This window comes from Diorhabda sublineata, chromosome 3 (genome assembly GCF_026230105.1).
Source record: "Diorhabda sublineata isolate icDioSubl1.1 chromosome 3, icDioSubl1.1, whole genome shotgun sequence".
Lineage (NCBI taxonomy): Eukaryota > Metazoa > Arthropoda > Insecta > Coleoptera > Chrysomelidae > Diorhabda > Diorhabda sublineata.
The window spans coordinates 30,218,517-30,240,322 of NC_079476.1; the positions used below are offsets into that span (position 1 = coordinate 30,218,517).

The 21,806-nt window shown below is 32.6% G+C and overlaps 1 protein-coding gene across 6 annotated transcripts in view; it reads left to right on the forward strand.

The window, feature by feature from the left end:
- LOC130440921 (calcium release-activated calcium channel protein 1-like) overlaps positions 1-21,806 on the forward strand; it is a 57,280-nt gene extending 35,474 nt beyond the window's left edge. For 5 of the 6 annotated variants that reach the window (XM_056774294.1, XM_056774296.1, XM_056774293.1 and 2 more), the window contains 5 exons: positions 9,347-9,483; positions 14,044-14,274; positions 17,134-17,343; positions 17,595-17,829; positions 21,304-21,806. In XM_056774294.1, coding sequence (XP_056630272.1) covers positions 9,349-9,483; positions 14,044-14,274; positions 17,134-17,343; positions 17,595-17,829; positions 21,304-21,542 — 1,050 coding nt within the window. In that variant the 5' untranslated portion in view covers positions 9,347-9,348 and the 3' untranslated portion in view covers positions 21,543-21,806. Of the gene's footprint in view, positions 1-4,048; positions 4,068-9,346; positions 9,484-14,043; positions 14,275-17,133; positions 17,344-17,594; positions 17,830-21,303 lie in introns of those variants that run through there. The other variant, XM_056774297.1, reaches the window with a different exon arrangement.

The following is a 21,806-nucleotide window of genomic DNA, read 5'->3' on the forward strand; positions in this document are numbered from 1 at the left end:
AATAAATAGCACAGTTAAAAAGATTAAAGAGTTTGAACTGTTGTACAACCCATTTTAGTACAGGCAAATAAGGTGAAAGTAAATAATAAGTAAAATTTGTGCTCTTAAAAGAAAAATTGTTTATCTCATAAACTAACCACTTTAACCTACAAGTATTATACATTTTTGAAATCAGCTCAAAGAGGAGTATCTAAATTTTACATAAAAAATATGAAAAGTAATTTAAAAAAATAAAGGGGATGCTGCTAGGGGTGAGGGGGTGGCTTTTCCAGTAAGTTTAAATAAGCCATAATGCTTGCCCCTTCCAACATAAATTGATGTGTATTTGGATTTTTTCTAAATACCAGTATTACAAAAGTTATTAAAGGTGGATACTTTTATCTGAAAAGCACTGTATATATTTACAATGTACTTCAATAACAAATATTTTACATTATAAACACATAGCAAAACACATTTTGTATTCAAAATAAGCCTGAATCACAAATCCATATTCCGTTATTTTCATTTAACATGTTAATTTGTTTTTCTAAAATTGATTCTGCTTGGCATGTTCTTTGAGTTTTCATTCTTACTGAACAATTAATGATTTTTATTTTTACATATATAGTTTGAAACTCTAATTAGACTTATAAAAGTAACAATATGTGGATGGTGATGGTAAAATAATTTGGAAAAGTGAGAATGAAATGACTCACACAGATTGGTCGAAAGTGACATATCATTAGAATTGGATGCCCAGTGTAGAAGAAACACTGCATCTCCGGTTATGTAATGTTCTAACAAATAATCGGCCATTTTTGCATAGGTTAAATTATTGGTTAGGTTAGGTTAGGTTAAGTTAGGTTAGGTTAGGTTAGGTTAAGTTAGGTTAGGTTAGGGCATATCCGCCCTGGAATTATCGACAAAGCATTGACTTACTTCCTTAGGAGAGAGAGATAAGGTAAGACAAATATATGTTGCAGCTATTTGCTTGAACCATCAGATTTTTTGTAATCAGAAACTAATCCCAATATTTGTACCAACCTCGGATTAGGTGAAATCTGCATCCGAATAAGGTTGATAATGGCCAAACAGTAATTATGGCTTTGTAAATAGGCAGTTCAAAGTCAGTAATAATACAAAGTAATATTAAATTTTTAAAACGCTACACGAATAACATTTTTCAAAACAGTAATGCGCTTTGTTGAAAGTTTATTCGGTAAAATGCAAAATATCAACGAAATATATTGTTAATTGTGAACATCAAGTATGGTGAACAATTGGTTTAAAAAACGTGAAAGTTTTTTAAACAATTCAAACTAATTTTAGATTCAAATGTAATTATGTTATTATGTAAATCATCGTCCAATAAAATATTCTCCTCGGTCAGTTTTTAGAGATCTGTATTATTTATAAAATTGTGAATTTCGTTTACGTGTTTCGGGATGTTTTCGGTAATCTTGAAGCGATTTCTTTGTTGTAGTGATTTAAATTTATGTCTTTTATTTTTAAATTCTTCTTATCCGGTGATTCACGAATGTAAAATATTTGCAGATCTTTCGCATATGTCGGTAGTTGCTTCACTTGCAGTTGCTTGATGTAGATCAAAATCCACGACATTGTCGCTTTCTAAAAATAAGCAAACAAAATGAAATAATTATTTAAAAAACGAAAGAAGTGTATATAAATATTATTAGGGTAACGGTAGTAACTAATTATATTTAAAATCGCTCCATTGGTAGAAAAGTGACACAAGTCAAAATTAGTAAATGTTCAGTAGAGCGGGCGAAATTCGAAAGTTAACACAGCATCTGGCAAGGTATAAAAAAATTTTTTTCAACACTTTTCTATGTTATAACTTTAAGTAATAATGCATTCTTTAGTATGGTATAATGTTTAATTGAAAAATTTACACTAGAAAAGGAAAAGTCTAGACCTTATTCGAGTTGTGACATTTTTTCATAAAAACTAAGTTATTTATGTCGGTTTTAATTTATGTATGATCATTATAAAAACTGTGCTAGATTATCATTTCAATAAAATCCTAGCCCTAATATAAAATATATAAAAAATACAGTTCAATTCATAAAAATACTGTATACAAATTAGAAATAGAGGTAGAGGTTACCATCCGTCATAGATTATCAAAAAAGTAATATATATATATATATATATATATATATATATATATATATATATATATATATATATATTATATATATATATTAATATATATAGAAAAATGACACAATTCTAAAAGTGACGTTTTATAAAAGTCATATCATAAACTTACCTTCTATGTAAACTGACATAAAACCAAGTCAGACGTTTTTCGATAAAATTATCACAAATACGACGTTCTCTCATGGAATTTAAATCACAACCGTCACTTTTCTATAAAAGCAAAAGGTTAACCACTAAAATGAACAAAGGAAACTTGCACTTCCTAGCGGCGACTGCTGCAATTTACAGTAATATCGCTTTTCCATATAAATCGGTTACAGTTTTAGGCATATGATGAATTTTGATTTGTGTCACTATTCTACCAACGGAGCATAGAAGTTTATAAGCGAACTTACCTCCATCGGTATAGCACTTTGCTTTACATCTTTCAATTGAGCAGCACCAAAGAATTTTGATAATACCTTTTGGTAATATCTGTTTTTTAAATTTAAAATCATTAATTGCAAGCAATTTGTTTCCCTGCTGAATTCCCCACGTTATCTGTTCGAAGAATGAGGAACGGACAAACGAATTTATTATTTTAATTTGACAAAGGGTGGTGGCAATATTGAGGGTAGAATTTTAATCAATTGCTAGTGTGTATTATTATGTTATATGAAATTTTACAAATTACGGCTTCCGCAAATTTCAAAAAACGATTTCTCTATTTTATATTGTTTAGTACCTACCTAATGTTAGAATGCAATTTAAAGGATTTAGAAATTCTAGGTTTTAATTTTTGGATTGTCTAACTTTTCAAAGTGAATTAAATACTAAATTCCAGGTAATATACGTCACGTATTGTATTATGTACTCAGACTACCTTTTCGTTTACCTGAAATATCCCCGCCCCACATCCTTATCTTAACGGATTAAAAATCGTCACGAGTTATAGCGCAACCTAACAGAGTAATGAAACCCAATTTACAATCCAAAATTTAGTATGATCATTACGATTAAATATTATTACAAAAATAAGCCGAGTTTCAAAAAGGAAAACCAAAATTTCAAATAGAAAATCATTTGAAAAAAGATTTCGGAAGGAACTTCTTGCGTCCTACTTTAGAAAAGAATTTTCGACAGTAGAAAAAGTTCTTTCTACTGTTCGAGATGATTACCCTGAAGTGAGTCGAAGCACACTTTTAAAAGAAATAAAAAAGCATCGAAGAAAGTCTATTTTAATAAAAAGAAGCGATATTGTGATATGGAGAAGAAATTACTGTAGAAGAAATGAGAAACTAAAGAAGATTTCGGTTTCGAGTTTGTTGAGATAATAGGGCAATAGAAAGGAATAATAGAAAGGGACGTCCTCCTCAGTGAATATTTTTTACCAATCGAAAAACTCATTCGGACAGTCCCCCGACTCTTTAAAAATGTCAATCAAAGCACCCAACGCTTTAATAATAGTGACGTTAACTTCCTCATCAGTAATTTCCTTTTATTAGATATCTTCTTACAACCTTGTAGGAATTGCTATAGCTTGCAGTAGTTGCTTAGATAACAAGTATTATTTTCAATAATAAATATCATTTTTAATATTTTCCGCTCTCTCTGTAACACCGCTGGCAAAAACCAAGGTTACACAAATATTTTTTCATTGAAAAAATTCCACAAATAGTGTTTCTCAGTAATATAATAATAATAAATATAATGTTAATTGTCAATCAACTGAAAAATCACGCCTTGTGTATTACACCGAATGTATTAGATAATGTAAGGTTAGTTTGACGTTAAATTCGTCCTATAATGTTATTTGCTTATAATTTCCACATACTTCTTCGTCTATACTTTTCGAGTGTTAGTGAGACAATTTTAGTGATTTATGTTGATTTGTGTACTGCTGAAAGAATCGTCCCGAAACTGTGAGTAGTTACAAAACGGGTCGTTCCAAGGATCATTTGGATTAAGACCTTTTGCTCCGCGTTTATCCTAACCCACAAATACGTGAACTCGCTCAAAATGTTTTACTTTGCCAACCAATTTCAGTGATTATTTTTCGTTAATAAAAAAGATTTCTTTGATTAGAAATGAATGGGCATTTCATTAGTTAAGTAATGTGAAAAAAATATTTTTCACATACTTCATATTGTTATTATAACTAATGTATGGTATATCGATACATAATACATCTAGAGGTCTAGAGGTCCTAAAATTCCTAGCCTTTTTCATTCCTTTCTCATTTCTTCGGGGGTTCTGCTACTCTTTTTTGGATATCGGCTGCTGAACAATTGGGACTTGAGTTTATTTTGACAGCAATCACATTTTTAATAAAAAATGATGAGACAATGCTGTGATCGCGCTTACTCCAACTCAAGCATTTTCAGATCACTGTTGCCGACGTGATCATTTATGATGTGTGCCTCAATTGAAAAAGCCGCCGCTTGTGACATCAGATCTGTGATTCGTTATCTAAATGTAAAGAAAGTTGAACAAGTGAAATTTATTGGCAAATCTGCAAGATTTATAGATTCCAATCTTAGATTTATTAAGCAGAATCCCAACTTATACATCATTTAATTTTACACCAAAAAAGTACTCTTGAAAAAATTCAATACTTTATACCATTTTCGAAATATTTTGATTTGAAAATTATGAAGTAATAGCCGATGCTGGTATAAAATAATGATAAATGTATTAATTAAACAAAAAATAACAAAATGAAAATTTAAAAGGCTGTGAGGTCATTACAGTGACGTTGAATTCTGTCTTTCAAATTCTTGAGGTAAATTTACCTCTATAGCATAAACTTTTTCTTTAAGATACGACCAAACTGTGTAATCCAATGGATTAAAATCGCATTACCTAGGACGCCAATGAATCGGAGCTTCTGCACCTCTACCAATCCATCGATTCGGAAAATGGTTACTCAACTAATTATGACACCTTCTATTAAAGTGAGGTGGAGTTCTATCTTGCATAAAAAATAGAGATCTTCGCTCGTCTCCTCCAAGTACTTGAAGAAGACGTATTTGTTTGTCTTGCAACATTCTTTACGCTAACTGTTGGATTTTGATTAACTAAATTTAAAATCATATTTTCTTTATTATTGGTTCTTGGCCTACCAGAATTTATTTTTTTAAGTTCCACATTCCTAGTTTCTCAACAGCGTCGTTCAATGGCTCTAAATGTATTTTTACTTGGTAATTTTCTTCGAGGAAACATTCTGCATAACGCATAACACCTGTACTACTATTTGAATACATTTTGATTAACAATATCAAATTTAAGTAATAACAAGGTTTCAGAAATGTAATTATTATTGACTCAACTTCATAACTATCAATGAATGACAATTTTTCATGGCAAACGCAGGAAAAATGTTATTGCCGTGTAAAATTCGAAGTTAAATAATTATGGGTACTATTTGGAACCTAAGTATGAAACAAACAACAGTTTTAGTCCCAAAACCACAATACATGATTATCAAATTGTTGTTTGTTTCATACTAAGGCCTCCAATAGCTCAGTGCCCATACTTATTTAACTTTGAAAAACAAGATTCTACACTGATTACACTGGATTTTTGTGAAACGTTACAAGAAACCAAAGCTCTTAGTCCCAATTTTTTAAATGTAACCGTTTTATCGATGGGATCTCATTTACATAATTCACATAATGCTTACAAATTAATAATAATAATTAATGACTTAATCGATACGTTATACCTACATTGATTATTACTTCATAATTTTCAAATCAAAATATTCCGTAAATGGTACACAGTATCGATTTTATCAAGAGTATCTTTTTGATCTAATATTGAAAAAGTTATGTTCACACTACTTGGTACGAACCGTGTAATAAAAACAAATTAATTGGATGTATCAGCTTCCAAAAATGTTAACAGTACTTGCAGCAAAATCGTAAAAAAATGTATATAATTTTTTTTTAAGGCTCTTTATCTTGAATACGGATACGTTACGAAAATTCTTTACTGGACAAACCCCAAATATTTTTCAGATTTCTATCTATCCTATAGACGAGGTCGCCTTTTTTTGAAACACCTTGTAGATTTCGTTGCTAAAGATGATATGGGATTTCATACACAAGTTAGTGCAGTAGGTTTTTCTCATGAAATATTGTATTAGACGTATCCAGTACTTTAATTTTATGTGTTTGATTGAATTAATCTCAGTATTACGTGGGAGATATGAATGATAATTAATAAATCTTCCAGAACTTATTGGTATTTTAGACCAGTCGATTAAAATTTTATTATCTTCGTTTTAATGAATTTACGTAGGAATTAACAGATACAACAAAATCCATTACATAATCTGCTAATATAGAAGGTATTGAAAAGCCCATGTACCATAATTTCACTCCCCAAGAATAAATATAAAAGCTTTGGAATATGTATAGTCATGTAGGGCAAGTGTGCGCACTTAGGTTTTGAAGTGTCATGTAATAAAAAATATGAAGTTGAATCGGACGACACAAAATTTATTAGTCAGAATATTTAATAATCAACAACTTGAACCATTGGCCAAATTCCAGAAGTTTTGAAGCCCGATACTGCATTACTAAGGGATGCTGCTTTCTTAAAGGACTCGTTCACCAATGGAGCTTCTGTCTATCCGATCACGCGTTCTGGGTGATGAGTTAGGGAGCTATATTATCACGACAAAAATTTATAGCAACTAAAGAGATATGGCTGCTGTGGTCATCTAATATTAATACAACAGAATTACCTTTTGTAGGTTCCAAGCTTTCTTTAAAATGGCGTAAATATTCTATAAGGTCAATATTGATAAAGCCTCAACAAGAAACCATTACAATAATGCCTTCAGGTGTATTATTTAGCTAATATCATCTTTCTTGGGAAAATTAGAGGTGGCAGAACGAAATTCCCAGTAGCACTCATAGCACAAACTAATGTGATGATTCGGCCTCTTTCAACGAAAAAAATACAGAAATTACTTTAGGAATTTTCTTAAGGACAGTGTTAACTCTATTTCCATCCATATTGTATATACGGCTGTGTGCAAAATTATATTTGTTGTAGAGGTTATGTAGATTGTCATAAAAAGTTTGTACTTGGGTTTCATTAAAACCCATCGCTCTGGCAATACTTGCAATGGCAATACGCAGATTCAACTCTGGATATCTTTTCAGGAGCTCAGTCACGTTCAGCTAGTTTTGAAGATGTATTGAATCGGTGGGGAATTTTATTCAAATCAGCAAACTGGAAGCTAACCATAGTCATACCATAATAAACATCTCGTTTCCTTTCACATACTTTAGATTTTATTTTCTCGTGCCTTTGAAAATGTGTTGATAAACCTTCCCATACTTGTCACAGTCAGTCCAACCTTCAATCCAACTTTGAAATTAATTGTTTGGCAGCTTCTAGCTGTTTCTCTGTGATAATATTTCTATCCGATACCTTTCTTTTGTAATCCCGAAGTATTTTTGATTCGCACACTTGCTCAAACCGTCAAAATGAGATGCATTCAAAATTGAGCAATATCACGTAATCGCCATCATCAAAACATTTACTTTGACTTATATAAAATTATATGTATCGTTCGTTTTTATACAGAATAATTTCAAAACATGGAAATGTAAATAAAGAATGAATCCCTCATTTGAAGTAAAAACCGCAATAATTCAACCAAAAAACAACATTCAAAGGTGAAAACGAAACGACGCGTCGCAGACTTGCACTAAGTACGCCAATGCGTGCGTCACATAGGAGAGGGATTGTCTGTTTGTACATATAAACCATTTTCGAAATATTTCGATTGACTACACAAGTATTTTTATCAAAATATTTATATAATAACATTGACAATTAGGGAGCGTGGCAATGAAACACCAAAGTGGACTAACTTCAATATATTTTCCAGAGCCTTCGAATACTTATGAATTCATCGTCTGGAACTTAAATTATGATTAAATACAATATAAGAAATATGTATAAAAATAATACAATTTTCACTTACAATAATTAATTAAAATAATCGGTGATTTTGAATCGTATTAATTCTTGTAAAAATTTTAAATTCATAAGTTTCAAAATTCAATATTCAAATTGACGTTGATAGAAAAATCGATTAATTGAAAAATTGATTCTGGTTACTAAAGGAATTTTTATTAATTGAATTCTGCAATTCTTCAAAGGAGAAAACAACAACTTTTCTGGCTAATGCCTCGATGAATATTTAATTACAATTCCTCTGAAGAGGGTGGTGTCAATCGACCCTTTTGTCGATATTAACATCCCCAATGGCTCCCAATTGCAAGGAGGGGTTGTACCTACTGTCTAGTTTTGACGCCATTACGTCTCATCAGAGCAGTTTAACCACCCACGTTCGGGCTTGAGACCCGAACTGAAGGCAACGTTAAAAAGCGTCGCTATTTAGTACATGTAGTTAAACATTCCCCAGCGAACGCTAAGTGGCGCCATCCTCACTTCCAACTGCGAACCACTGGCCAGATAGAAATCTAGCGTAGTCCCTATTAATATATGTTCCGATGGTAAATGGAGATTCTGTGGTCTCAATCTACCTATTTCACGTAACGAATCACTTTTTTTGGTTGATTCTAAGTTCTAAATGTGCCTACCTCGGCCAGTGAGAACAAAATTCCATCAAGCAGCATTTTATCGATACAGTGGATCGCTTAAGTAACTCACAGCCAATGGAAAATATTTCTTTAGACCACTTTACTTCTTCCCCTATTGCAGTACCCAACTGGCACTTTGAAAAGCAATTTTAAAAAAACTTACTGCTAATAAGTTTTCAACGCGTATTTTTTTTATTATTTCCAACCTAGCTTTCTAAGAAAGTCACTAACCGACGGTTTGCAAAAGAGAATAAGTGTGTAATCAGCAATTTTAAAATATATATTTTATAACCTTGTTTTTTATGTTTAGATATACTATACAATAGTTTATTTGATGACTAAATTTCTGAATGATTAATGCTAAATACTTATTAACATATTACCTTTGTACTGTATGTCTAATTTATGAGCGAATTTCATAATATTGGAACTGTGTATATTCGCACGTGTTCAATTGACTGACTAATCAGACAATATTTTATATGAGTATAATCATTATTGAAAAATTTCATATGATAAACATTGTTATTATACAAATTTAATGTTCAGTACATAAAATCAATCAATTGTTTCAGAAATGGATCAAACAACGCAAGTTAACTTTCCGGTTGTTGTTAAATACGACAAACGAAAAATATGGAGACATAACACTTCGACAGATTTATATTCAACACTCCCTTCTTTGAAAAATGTGTCTTCAAATGATTCTTGGGTAAGTTGTTTCAACTTTAATCGTAATCCATATATTTCATAGCCCAACTTATGATACGAAATTAATTATTATAAAACGCTGACTCCACTCGCTTATACTTTTATTTATTCATAATCAATTTGGCTATGAGATACCTTCTCATTACGACATATACCTACTGGAAATAACCCTATAAGTTTTCTGCTTTTTCCGAGTCAAACCTATCTTCTTACAAATATACATATAGTTCTTCCAATATCAATTGCAGATTATAAAAACTTATATAAAAACCCTTGCCAACAATTTTGTTTGATCTACATAGACGTAGATACGTCATTTTAGGAAAATAAATTCTTTGCAAATAAAACAAAAGAAAAAAAAACATTTCAATTCCAAAGTATCTTTATAAATAATAATGGTAGTCAAAATCTTCTGAACTAGATTGAATTATGAAGATGAATTATGTAAAGAGGGTGATACCACAGTATTTCCAAAGGTCTTGCTACCAGAACTTTCTTTACTCAGTTCTGGAGTAATTCTGATTTTACGTTTGCCCAGTCTTTAGGGTTAAATATGTAATAGCAAGGAAGTAGTCTGAGAAGAGTATGACCTTATTCTTTGCACAGCTTGTCAATTTTGCCGTTGTTCAAACTAGAAAACAGCTACTTTCCTGGCTAATGCCTCGACGAATATTTAATTACAACTTCTCTGAAGAGGGTGATGTCAATCGACGGTAGTCCGAGAAGAGTATGATACTATTCTTTGCAGAGCATTTCAATATAATAAATTCGCTCCAACTTTAGACCTTTAATAACAGTAAGCAATTCTTTATTTGTTGGGTCTTTTTTACGATCGGTGACAGGAATAGGAATATTTTTTTCAGACATAAATGCTAAAATTTGAGCTTTATTACAACGAGTACTACTTTCTGGTATCTTTAGGAGATTGGTCCACGTGGACTGACGGTTTGTTAGATGTTTACCGAATTTTATACGGGTAGTAAACATTATGTTTCATTTCTTAATTTGGTATGAGTGCCGTGCGTATTTATGAAATATTGATTGATCCTCGCATAACGGTCTTCTGCAATTTATATTGGAAGAACTATAGCCTTTCAACATAGAACCAGGATTCCCAACTTACGGATTTTTCCCCAAATTTAGGGGAAAAAATGTGGAATGGGATGTTGTTAGGGGTATTTTTAGGGACTCAAATATCGATATATCCATGGCATAGTGGGTCATGCACAACATTTCAACCATCCGCAGAAATGTTGAAATTATTTATTGTCAATATGTATGTTACTTGAAGTTACTTGAAGTTTTCGATAATTTATGAATGAAGACTTTAAAAAATGTCGCCGAATGAAATAATTTATTGATTGTTTGAAATATTATTATTTGTTTAGTGATATTTTATTATTTTTAATGTTATTCACTCAAACATATTCAATTATCCATTTTATAAATAATAAAGTTTTTAGGGGGAATCCCTAATAATTGTGAGGATATAAAGGGGCTTTAGGTAGATTTTGATATTGAGTTGGGAACATTGCATAGAACCTAGTATTGCAAATTGGAATTACGATTTCATTCTTTAAGCATTTTGTTTTGTTATAATGAAATTAATTTGCAATTCGATTTTATACAGAAAAGTATTCCTGGCAAATAGAGAATTGCAAATTATTTTTTACAAAACATCTCTGCCATCAAAATATGAATTTGTATGCGATATTATCCACTAGGATTTTAAGTTTAGTTTACGTGACAACAAAACCTTGAACGCTTGCAACGCGCATTGTGTTATAAAAGTCCTTAACCAGCAACTATATTTCGCTGGTATATCGGATTTGAAAGATATCACTTGGTGATGAGACACGTGCTGGTAAGTTTTTCGTTATCGTTGGTAATATTGAGAAAGTGAGATGATGATCAACGAAGATCCAAGATGCACCTATCAAACGATTGAGGTGACTCTTTGTGTTAGTAAATTCAATTTTACACGATGATCTTCATGTAGAAAAAATTGTTACTCATGTACCATAAAGAATGATTTCTGAAACGAAAGGAGAGTAAAAATCGCGCAGTAAACGTTAGAAATGTTAAATAATGGTGGTTATTATGTCCTTTAGGAAATAGTAACAGGTGACTTGGCATAAGTACCATTTTATGGTATTTCTACCCACCAGGAGAGCCGTGTGTGGATTCACGAAGATTCAGATCATATTCATTCATAGATAAGATAATACCAATAACAGCGAAAAGGTCTATCAGGAATGTTTTTTTTCTTAGTACAGGATTAGTGAAAGCAATTAAGTGTGAAGATCAACGTATAGCTACAGCATATTGATATACTACAAAAGGTTTACTTTCAGTTCTTGAGTCAATCAATAATCGCTAGTTAAGGTTGCATCGTCACACAATACAATACAATAGTCACTGAACATCCTCCCTATTCGCCTGATTTGGTCATTCCCTATTCGCCTGATTTGGTCATGTGTGATTTCTGGAAATTCTTTAATTCAAAGAAACCTTTACATGGTGTGCATTGATATAGGTGGTGATTTCTTTGGACCTAAATCAAATCATTATTCTACAAAATACTTATAACTTATGACAGATCAAACTATAATTTACAAACGAAGAACAGTTCTATTCATCATTCATTCATAATCATTCAATAATTTCCTTACAGAGAGATGCGTATGATTTTGATCAAGAAATATTGCGTCTTGCATTGCATTGCACGTTGTCTTGCATCATGTCAAGGGGACTTAAGTATCGAACCTATTTTCAAGTAATCGACTGGACTTCGTTAATGTAAGCAGTAATCGACTGGACTTAGTTTTTGTTTATAAGAAAAAATAGAAATAAGAAAAAAACAGTTAGATTATCACGAAAGATTAAACTTGGGTTATCCAGAAGCAAATGAACAGTTTTACCTGTAGAATAATTCAATCGCCAAGACCAAAAAAGCACGTCAAAGTTGGAGAAAAATGTTGACTGGTTGTTATATGATGAAAATGTTCATAGTAACATTGCAGGTGGTCAAGTGGCCGTTGAGTACATACGCCTTCGGGCGGGCCCTCGTGTCACACTTGACGTTACCGAAGGCCGATGTCCTTTGAAAAGCCGATCAGACGCTTTGGATTGAACCCTTTGATGTCATTAGGTAAATTCTGAGGCTTGCTTAAGCGTTTAAAACTTGCTGGACACTCACAAAAGACGTGGTCAAGTGGCCGTTGAGTACATACGCCTTCGGGCGGGCCCTCGTGTCACACTTGACGTTACCGAAGGCCGATGTCCTTTGAAAAGCCGATCAGACGCTTTGGATTGAACCCTTTGATGTCATTAGGTAAATTCTGAGGCTTGCTTAAGCGTTTAAAACTTGCTGGACACTCACAAAAGACGTGGTCTGCGGTTTCATCCGCCTCCACGCACCAGCGGCACTCCGGATCATCTGTGTTGCCCATAGTGTGGAGATGGCGTCTTCGAAGGCAGTGTCCGGTTAAAAGTCCTGACACTAGTCGGATTTCGGCCCTATTTCATTGGAGCAGTTGTTCGGTGTGAGACGCAAAAGGTACCTTAATATGTGCCTTTGCCTGTCTCATGCCAAGTGCCTCTATCCATCTCTACCTAGCCCGCATTGCAAATAGATCGTAGAAAGTTATATAGCAACACTTTTAGCTAAACCAAGGATAGTTTTAAGGCTCATTGGTGAGTTCACCGATCCCAGTCTGGTGAGTGAGTCCGCATCGTCTTGCAGCCATCACTCAAAAGATTTTTTAGGGCTTTCTTTCACTCCTGTACAAGTTGGGAGCACACCTTTTCGGTCATTATGGCATTTACTCGTATGGCAGCTCTGCTATCTAAGCAGATTGTGAATATTGTGTTCCTGTGGCGTCGATCGAATATCGCGCGTATGCTATCCATCACAGCGAATACCTCGTCTTGGAAGACGGTAGCGTGTTCTCCAAGCGGAAAAGATTCGCCTATTTTGGGGTGTCCTCCGAAGAAGCCTGCTCCGGCCAAGCCATTCCTCCTGGAGCCGTCTGTGTGGCTCCATCAAGATGTTGTGCACCACCAATATAATCCGAGAGGCCACACAATCACTAAAGAATACGGCTTTCAAATATTGACGCGGTTAGTATAAAAAGGCCACAAGCTGTTATTGGTTGTGTTATCATAAGAATATACCAGCGTGTTTATCGAACTTTACCTATACGGTACCGTTGAGGTTCACTGCGACTTTTGGTTCTTTGCCAAATTAAAAATTCCGCGCAAACAACACTAGTTCAATTATAAAGAAACGATTGAGCTAGTGCACTGAAAGAAATTAAAAAAACTGACTTACAGGAGTACTGTGTAAATATTATTCAATCTAATAGGGACTATTTTATAGGATGATCAAAATTGGGTGTTAAATAATAACACCAATGCGGTAGGTACGAAAGTAGGTTCGGTACTTTTGAGAGAAACCTCGTATATTATACGCATTAACATATGCTTGTCGTTATTCGATACCTAATATCATCTATTGACCACTTTTTTTTCGATTGATATTTTATTTGATATATTTTAGAGTCAGTTAAAGCCATTATCGCATAGACCTAAATCGTTAAATGTACCTTCAGGATTAATCAACGAAACGAAGATTGCGTACCTAGAAAGTCCGACGATCCAACATAATTCATTAACCGATACTTCTTTAGGATCTATATACAGAGAAAGAACACCACCTTTTTCTAGTAATTCTAGCATTACTTCGAATGGAGTTCCTTTCGGTTCTATAGTGTCTAAATCAAGGCCTAAGGTTAGTATGTATAATTATTAAATTCTAAAAATTATTTTATTAAATAGAAAGTAAAGAATAAAGAAAATTTTCCAAAGTATTACACTTGCTAGTAGCAGGGAAGCCTAAGAGGAGATTTAAAGATTTACTGTAAATAGATCTGAACTAGAGCAAACCATACTCAGCATCAAAAACAAGATATCCTGTGGTATCGATTAAGTTAATGATTGACGTTTTATGTTTAACTAATAAACGAATCGTTTAAAAAGGAGCTTTTCCCGAACTGTCTAAAAACAGCTATAATAGTGCCTCTGCACAAGGGCGGCGAGAAAAATAACACTAAGAATGGTCTTCCTATCGCATTATTACCAATCCTCCCGAAGATAATAGGACGACTAATGAAAAGCCGTCTATTACCCTGTCTTTTAAAACATACAATCCCGACAGCTCAAAAATTTGGCTTCCTACCTAATAAATGTACTAATGACGCTATGTTTCCTGTTCTCAACAAAATATATACTTCACTTAACAATAAATTTTATACAGCTTCAGTTTTTTGTGATTTCGCTAAAGCGTTCGATTGTGTTGATCATAAAATTCTGATTAACAAACTAGAATATTATGGCATCCGAGGTAATCCATTAAAATGATTTGTATCTTTCCTTGAATGTCGAAATCAATTGGCAGTGGTATGCCTCAAGGTTCAGCTTTGGATCCAGTTCTTTTTTTGATTTTCATCAATGATCTCACAGATCTACGTATCAATAGTGAATTCACTTTATTCACCTGGAGTGGTCCAGATATACATTCGACCACGGGCAATGATCTCATAACTATTAAGTCCTGATCTGACGCAAACAGTCTCTGTTTAAACACTGAGAAAACTCTAGTTTTATCCTATAATGGAGCTTTAAAACCTGTAAAGCTCAACGATGACTTATTACGATTCTCAAAATTAACTTCTGCTTGCTTTGCCTGAACAGCTCGATTCTCGTACTGCTTTAACAACTTACTACTCGTTATTGGAATCTCATCTTCGGTATGGTTTGTCTTTCTGGGGGTCTTGTAGATTGCACCTCTTCGATTCTATCTTAAAATTACAAAAAAGAGCTATTCGTTGTATTTATGGTTTGAGTAGTAGAACTCATTGCGAATTTTATTTTACAAAACACGAAATTCCAACTCTCCCCGCTCTCTTCAATTTATCATCTGTTTGTTTGGTTCGTAAACAGTTCCACAACTCAACTGAGAGACCCATGTATACCTACCCTACTAGAAGAAAGAAGTTGGACATTTACTTGACTATACCTACTTCTGGGCTGGTGAAAAATTCCATTATCTTTCGATAAGTTTCGAGGCATTTCTGCTTGAAAGATCTCATTATTCTGAGGCAGAATTCTATAATTTACCATATACTCAATAGACTGGAATAATACAATTTGTGATGTAAGATTATATATATTATAATTACTACTATTGAATTCAATCATTATTTTGTATTTTTATATTATGTAATATAAAATTATGTAGCTTTGTCCATAAAGTTATAAAAATTTTCTAGAGACAATACTCACTTTCTAATATACAGGGGATACCTCGTACCCGGTTAAGTACCTCCACCAAATCGAGGCCCCATATAAACGGTCGCCGGTCAAGGATACAAGATCAAATTGATCATCAGAAATTTTTAAGCGCGTCAGATTTAGGTATTATATGCTAAAAAGCATCTATTCCACTAATCTGACAATTTGAGAGTGACATAAAGAAGAAGAACCTCGAACGTGGCTAACTTTTTTTCATTTTGAAGGAAATAATTCAAAGATAACCAAAAGTATATATTTTGATGATTTCCACAAGCCGAAGTAATTAAAATTTTTCATTCGTGGTGTGATATTATTCACATGTTTCCAAAATTTTGGCTTATTTTCTTATTTCAATATAAGTTATGTGGATTTAAGTTTATAAATATTCACTATAAGTGCGTATTTTATGGTCAAACTAGTTTACAAAAAACAACTTCTATTAATGAAGATAATGATTAATTGATCAATGAATTATAAAAAATAAACTTTTTTCAGCATTTCTCCTAATTATTTTCTTATTTCCATTTTATCCTGAGCTTTTCAACTAATTAAGTTGTCAAGTCAATTGGAAGTTGGAATATAAAAAAAAATGTTATCCGATTAGTCAAATTTCTCTAGATAATCGTCAGATTATGAATCGAAACCGTGAGATTATTATAAAAAAGGTCACTCTCTAGTATGCCCATGCAACAGTTTTTCTTACATATTTGAAAATTTACAGCCGCTTCCCCCACCAATGAAAAGGAATACATTATATAACATTTTATATTTATATTTTATATAATTTTATATTTATTTATTATATAACATTCTCTCGAGTGTAAAACACAAAGGAAACTCCAGATTACTACACCTGGGAGCGCTTGAAACAGAAGATCTTTATCAATTGAACCCATCCCGAATTCCAGACTTTTTAAAAGGAGTAGGATCAATGGATCAACTGTAAACACTGAGAACACAATAGATTTTTTGGATCGCAGTATATACGAGACCCCAAACCCATACATACATACAACTGTTTATTGATATCTATTCAAAAGTCTATACTAAAAAAATTGAAATTTATTGAGAATCTGATTATCTCTAAATATAATTTCTTTAAATTCGCGACTTGGTCACAATTGAAACGTTTATTTCACTGTTTCCGAGATCCCAATAATACAACTCGAATTTGAGCCCCTGATTCAATTTATTACTAATGTTTTGAAATTAATTAATTTAGATTTTGAACTAATATGTTTTCAAGAATTCTAGATAGAATTTCAAAAATTTTTGATTGGGTTAATTTTACATTCAGGTGAAAATAAGAGACGACGAAAGCATCACGAGTGCTCCTAAATCTTTCTGTAGATGTTACGATGTGGATACTACGCAAAATAACGAGAAATTACAATTAACGAACACAACCAAAGGTCTCTCTTGGAGAAACTTACACATGTCTAGAGCCAAACTTAAAGCAACAGCAACGACATCAGAACTTCTCTCTGGTTTCGCAATGATTGCAATGGTATGTATGCTCAAAATTAGCTCAAAAACTATACTTAGTATCATAAATATTTTTCACCAAAAGCAGAAACGTATCACTCCAATATTATCAAAAAAGAAAGTCTATTTGTGAATTTTACACTCGTAAAAATCCCACTTGTAAAATAGATTTATTACTGTTAAGGGGTATTTTATTCCTAAATAAGAGTTATGTATGAGTAGATTAAATCTTTTGCTTTTAATTTCAACAAGGTATATTTTATATAATTTTAGGTAGAACTTCAAATAAACACACCAACAAATGTACCTGAATGGTTGTTCGTACTGTTTGCAGTATGTACGACGGTACTAGTAGCGGTTCATATTTTTGCCCTCATGATTTCTACATACATACTCCCCAACATAGAAGCTATAGCTAAATTAGAAGTTTGTGAAATGGTATCAGAAAGTCCCCACGAAAGAATGAAAGGATTTATAGAAATTGCTTGGGCATTTTCTACCATTCTTGGTAAGTAGATAGGTCTCTCAAAACTCTTATTCGTTATTATTGCACACAAAATCAATTATTTTGGCATCTGTGCAAAACAAGCACTGTAACTGAGAATTTTGGTGCGCTTGAGTAAGTACTGGAACACTTAAGAAGCGTTCTACATCGGAAACCTACCGAAAATAGCATTCTACACACAGTAGCACTGGAAATAACATTTCATATTGACACCTCAGTGCCGGAAAAGTCGTGAATCGATTTCTACTTTATTAGCAGTCCAGTCAACGGCAAGTATTACCTCACAATTTTCTCGAACAAAATTGATTTGTATGAAAATTTTAATGGAATTAAGTTTGTCTTATCCTCTTCAGTTATATAAGCACTATCCTGCTTTTTACGGGTGAAAACGAAGAAATGACCATTTCATGAGATGAATCTCGGTTAAATGAATAAAATAAATATTAAGTAGTACACGTTTAACTTTTTTTCGTATTTCATAGTATCCATTATCATTTTTTTCAACATATTAGCCTTTTAACAGTACAAATGAAGCAGATAAGTAACTCAATTGATACCAAAAACTGAAATTATTGTTATAATTTTTGTTAGAATCATAATCATAAAGATTAATAATAATTTTTCAACTCATTTAGATTTTTTTAAATCAAAAATTGATACAAATTTCACTTATTTTTAGGGAACCACTCGCTAACGTTATTATTGTGGAACTGTAGCAATCAAACACCAAAGTGTATTCTTTTTAAAATGTATTCCAAGCTTTCCAATAAATACGTATTTCATCATCAGAGATTGAAATTATAGTCGAAATAATGTACATATTATTCCAAAAAAGCTTATAAGTTTTACCAAAATGACAGTCGAACATACAAAAACGAAGATAAAGTCAAACCAAAGAATATCAAAATGTTTTTAGACCAACACACGACTAAAACATGGAGATCCGTTATCCACTACGATGTTCAATATAGCATTAGAATAGATAGTACGTAAAATCGATTTGAACAGAACAGGGACACTAAAAGCAAGGACAACGTAACTACTGGCATACGCAGACGATGTAGTAATCCTTTCAAAATCGGAAAACGAGCTTAAGTAAATCTGCAGAACCTTTATAAAAATGGCAGAGATGGTGAATCTACGAATTAACTCATGGTAGTGACAACACCACAAAAGAGCAATGAGAAGGTTTGTCAATACAGCGGAATAAAAAAAAACAATGAACTAAGAACAAGTTCAAAGTTATATATATCTTGGGGTGGTTATCAAGGACGAAGGTGACTAGGGAGAAATTTGGAAGCAATGATGACGAAGGGAAGTAAACAGCGCTGAATGCGATAATTAGTTCTAAAACAATCTCCAGAAAGGTGAAGCTACAGCTATACAAAACAATAATAAGACCAACAGTGAGCTATGGAGAGCAAAAAGTGCATTCTTAATGAAGCAGAGGAAGAGAAGTTAGATATATGGGAAAGAAATATACTCAGAAGGATACTAGGAGGTAAAAAGGAGGGAGAATTATGGACTAGAACAGGGGTCTCCAGACTACGGCTCGCGGGCCACTTCCGGCCCGCCAGTTCCATCATTCCGGCCCGCGACAACTTAAGACTAATGTGTTACTATGTACTATGTATGTACTGTGATAAGTTAAATGGAATAGAATGAAAACGCAGAGTGATAATTACTTTATTTAATTGGAAGGTAAAACTTTGATGATGTAGAAAACTCAACTAAAATATCTAAACTTAAGCATATTTATTAACTAACAAATAACAAATATGGAATTAATCCCTAACTAATTAAACAAAAACAAAAAAACACTAATGAGATTTATGGAATTGTGATTTTTCACCGACTATTGTTTTGGTCCTTGGGATGTAACGAAAAAAATTATCCTGGCCCGAAGGCTTCAAAGTTTGGAGACCCCTGGCTTAGAAGAACAAAAATGAAATTCGGAATTTATTTGGAGAAGCAAAACTAAGCAAAATAATAACGATTCAAAAGAATAGAGTAGCTTGTTCACATACAGAGAATGCCAGATGTTCGAGTAACAAAAAAAATGATGAACATAGAACAAGGAGGAGCAAGAAAATAGAAAAAGAAGGAAAAGATGATACGCAGTGATGATGGAAGACCTAAGAGAGAGAGAGAGGAATTCAAAATTGGAAACCGAAAGCAGAAAATAGGAAGGAGTAGAGATATAGTAGAAGTTAAAAATTACTTACATTAATTAAACGTGAATTACTATGAAATACATTTTTCATAAAATTTTAAAATAATTACGTTCAAAAAACAGCTTTCAAAACGACAATAAGACATAAATATAAAGTTGATGCGATGTTGGATTTTGATAGGCTATACCGTTGAAAATGTTGAATTTTTAGAGAATTTGATTGTTCAAAATCTAAAAGAAATGCTCAAATTACAATAATATTATTAAGTTAACATTTTTTACTTGAAATTGACTCACTTATTGATATCTGAGGTTAGTTTGCATTTATTAATTCCTACTACCAATAAGAGGTGGTATTCACTCCCAAATTAAAAGCACACATCAACATAATATAATTATTAAACCTTGAGGTATTTAATACTCCCATGCGGAAATTCATGATAATCGATGTTGTTCGAAAGAATTGCTAAACAAAAACCGTTGGTAACTGGACTCTAGACTATTTTGTTTTTTGGTAATAATATGATAACATTGATATCTGTGTTCTAATCACTACTCCGTATTTTATTCAACCAAGTAGCAACCAGGAGAGCCCTTATTGACGAGTAGTAATTATTCTATCTTTATCGATCTAATATAAATTTATTAGATTTATTGAGATTCAAACTGAATGCACTATTTACACAATCACTGAACCAACAGTCTGACTTACCAATCTGATAACTAAGTGATCGTCTTCAGAGACTGAAGGTAAGATAACTTTGTTATCGAACCGCGCCTCAAGAAAGATAATTGTGTTAGTATAGTGGCATTGTTAAACAGTGTGTTCAGTATGAATAACACCATCGGTTCGAGAAATTCCAACTTGGGGGACATCCCCAAATTAAGCGCGGATCAGTAAAAAAGCAAGCGAGGACTCGCCGACAACTTAAACCCTCCCCATTTAAAATTCTCGTGGATTTGAGTGTCTCACTCCCATGACAACGCCGCTTTAGAAGTTAAATGAGAGATATAATCTCATGGAGATAACAATCATTAAATATATATGAAGTTCGTAGATTTTAATAGTTTTTTTACTCATATCTAAATTTCACGTTTTCATATTTTGACATGTGACGTCACAAAACTTTTGACCCTCGTCAAACATTGTCACATTTCGGTGATACTCTCCTTCCCCATTAATACGTGATGTAATATATGGATGACCCCTTAGTTATGATGTATGCTATTAAAAAAAACATTTTAGGAGTGTATGCAATGAAAGATTCAAAGACATAAGAAATTGATATTTTTTTTCATTTCAGGTCTGTTTTTATTTTTAATAGAAGTTGCAATACTATGTTGGGTGAAGTTTTGGGACTATTCCTTCACGGCTGCCGTTGCTGCGACAGTAATAGTGATACCAGTTTTGATAACATTTGTTTTGTTTGCAGCACATTTTTATCATTCTTTAGTTGTTTATAAATGTAAAAGTTCTAATAGTGATATGGAAAAGTTGGAGAATATTAAGAAACAACTGGATGAAATTAAAATTACGATTTGATTCTATATTTTAATAACAACTTGGTTGTGAAACGATTCTACTCATTTATGGAATTTCTAAAAAATGGAATTATACCATTTTTTTTCTAAAAACCAGTGAAGTCAGATATCCGTGTAAAAATTTAAACTGGTGTATGTATTGACTATATTGATATTCTATGGACAAGACTGAGTATTATAGTTCTTCAACAAGATTATAAAACAGTTTAATTGTATCAATACGAAAAAACATGTATATGCTTGAATAAACCATAATGAAATAACA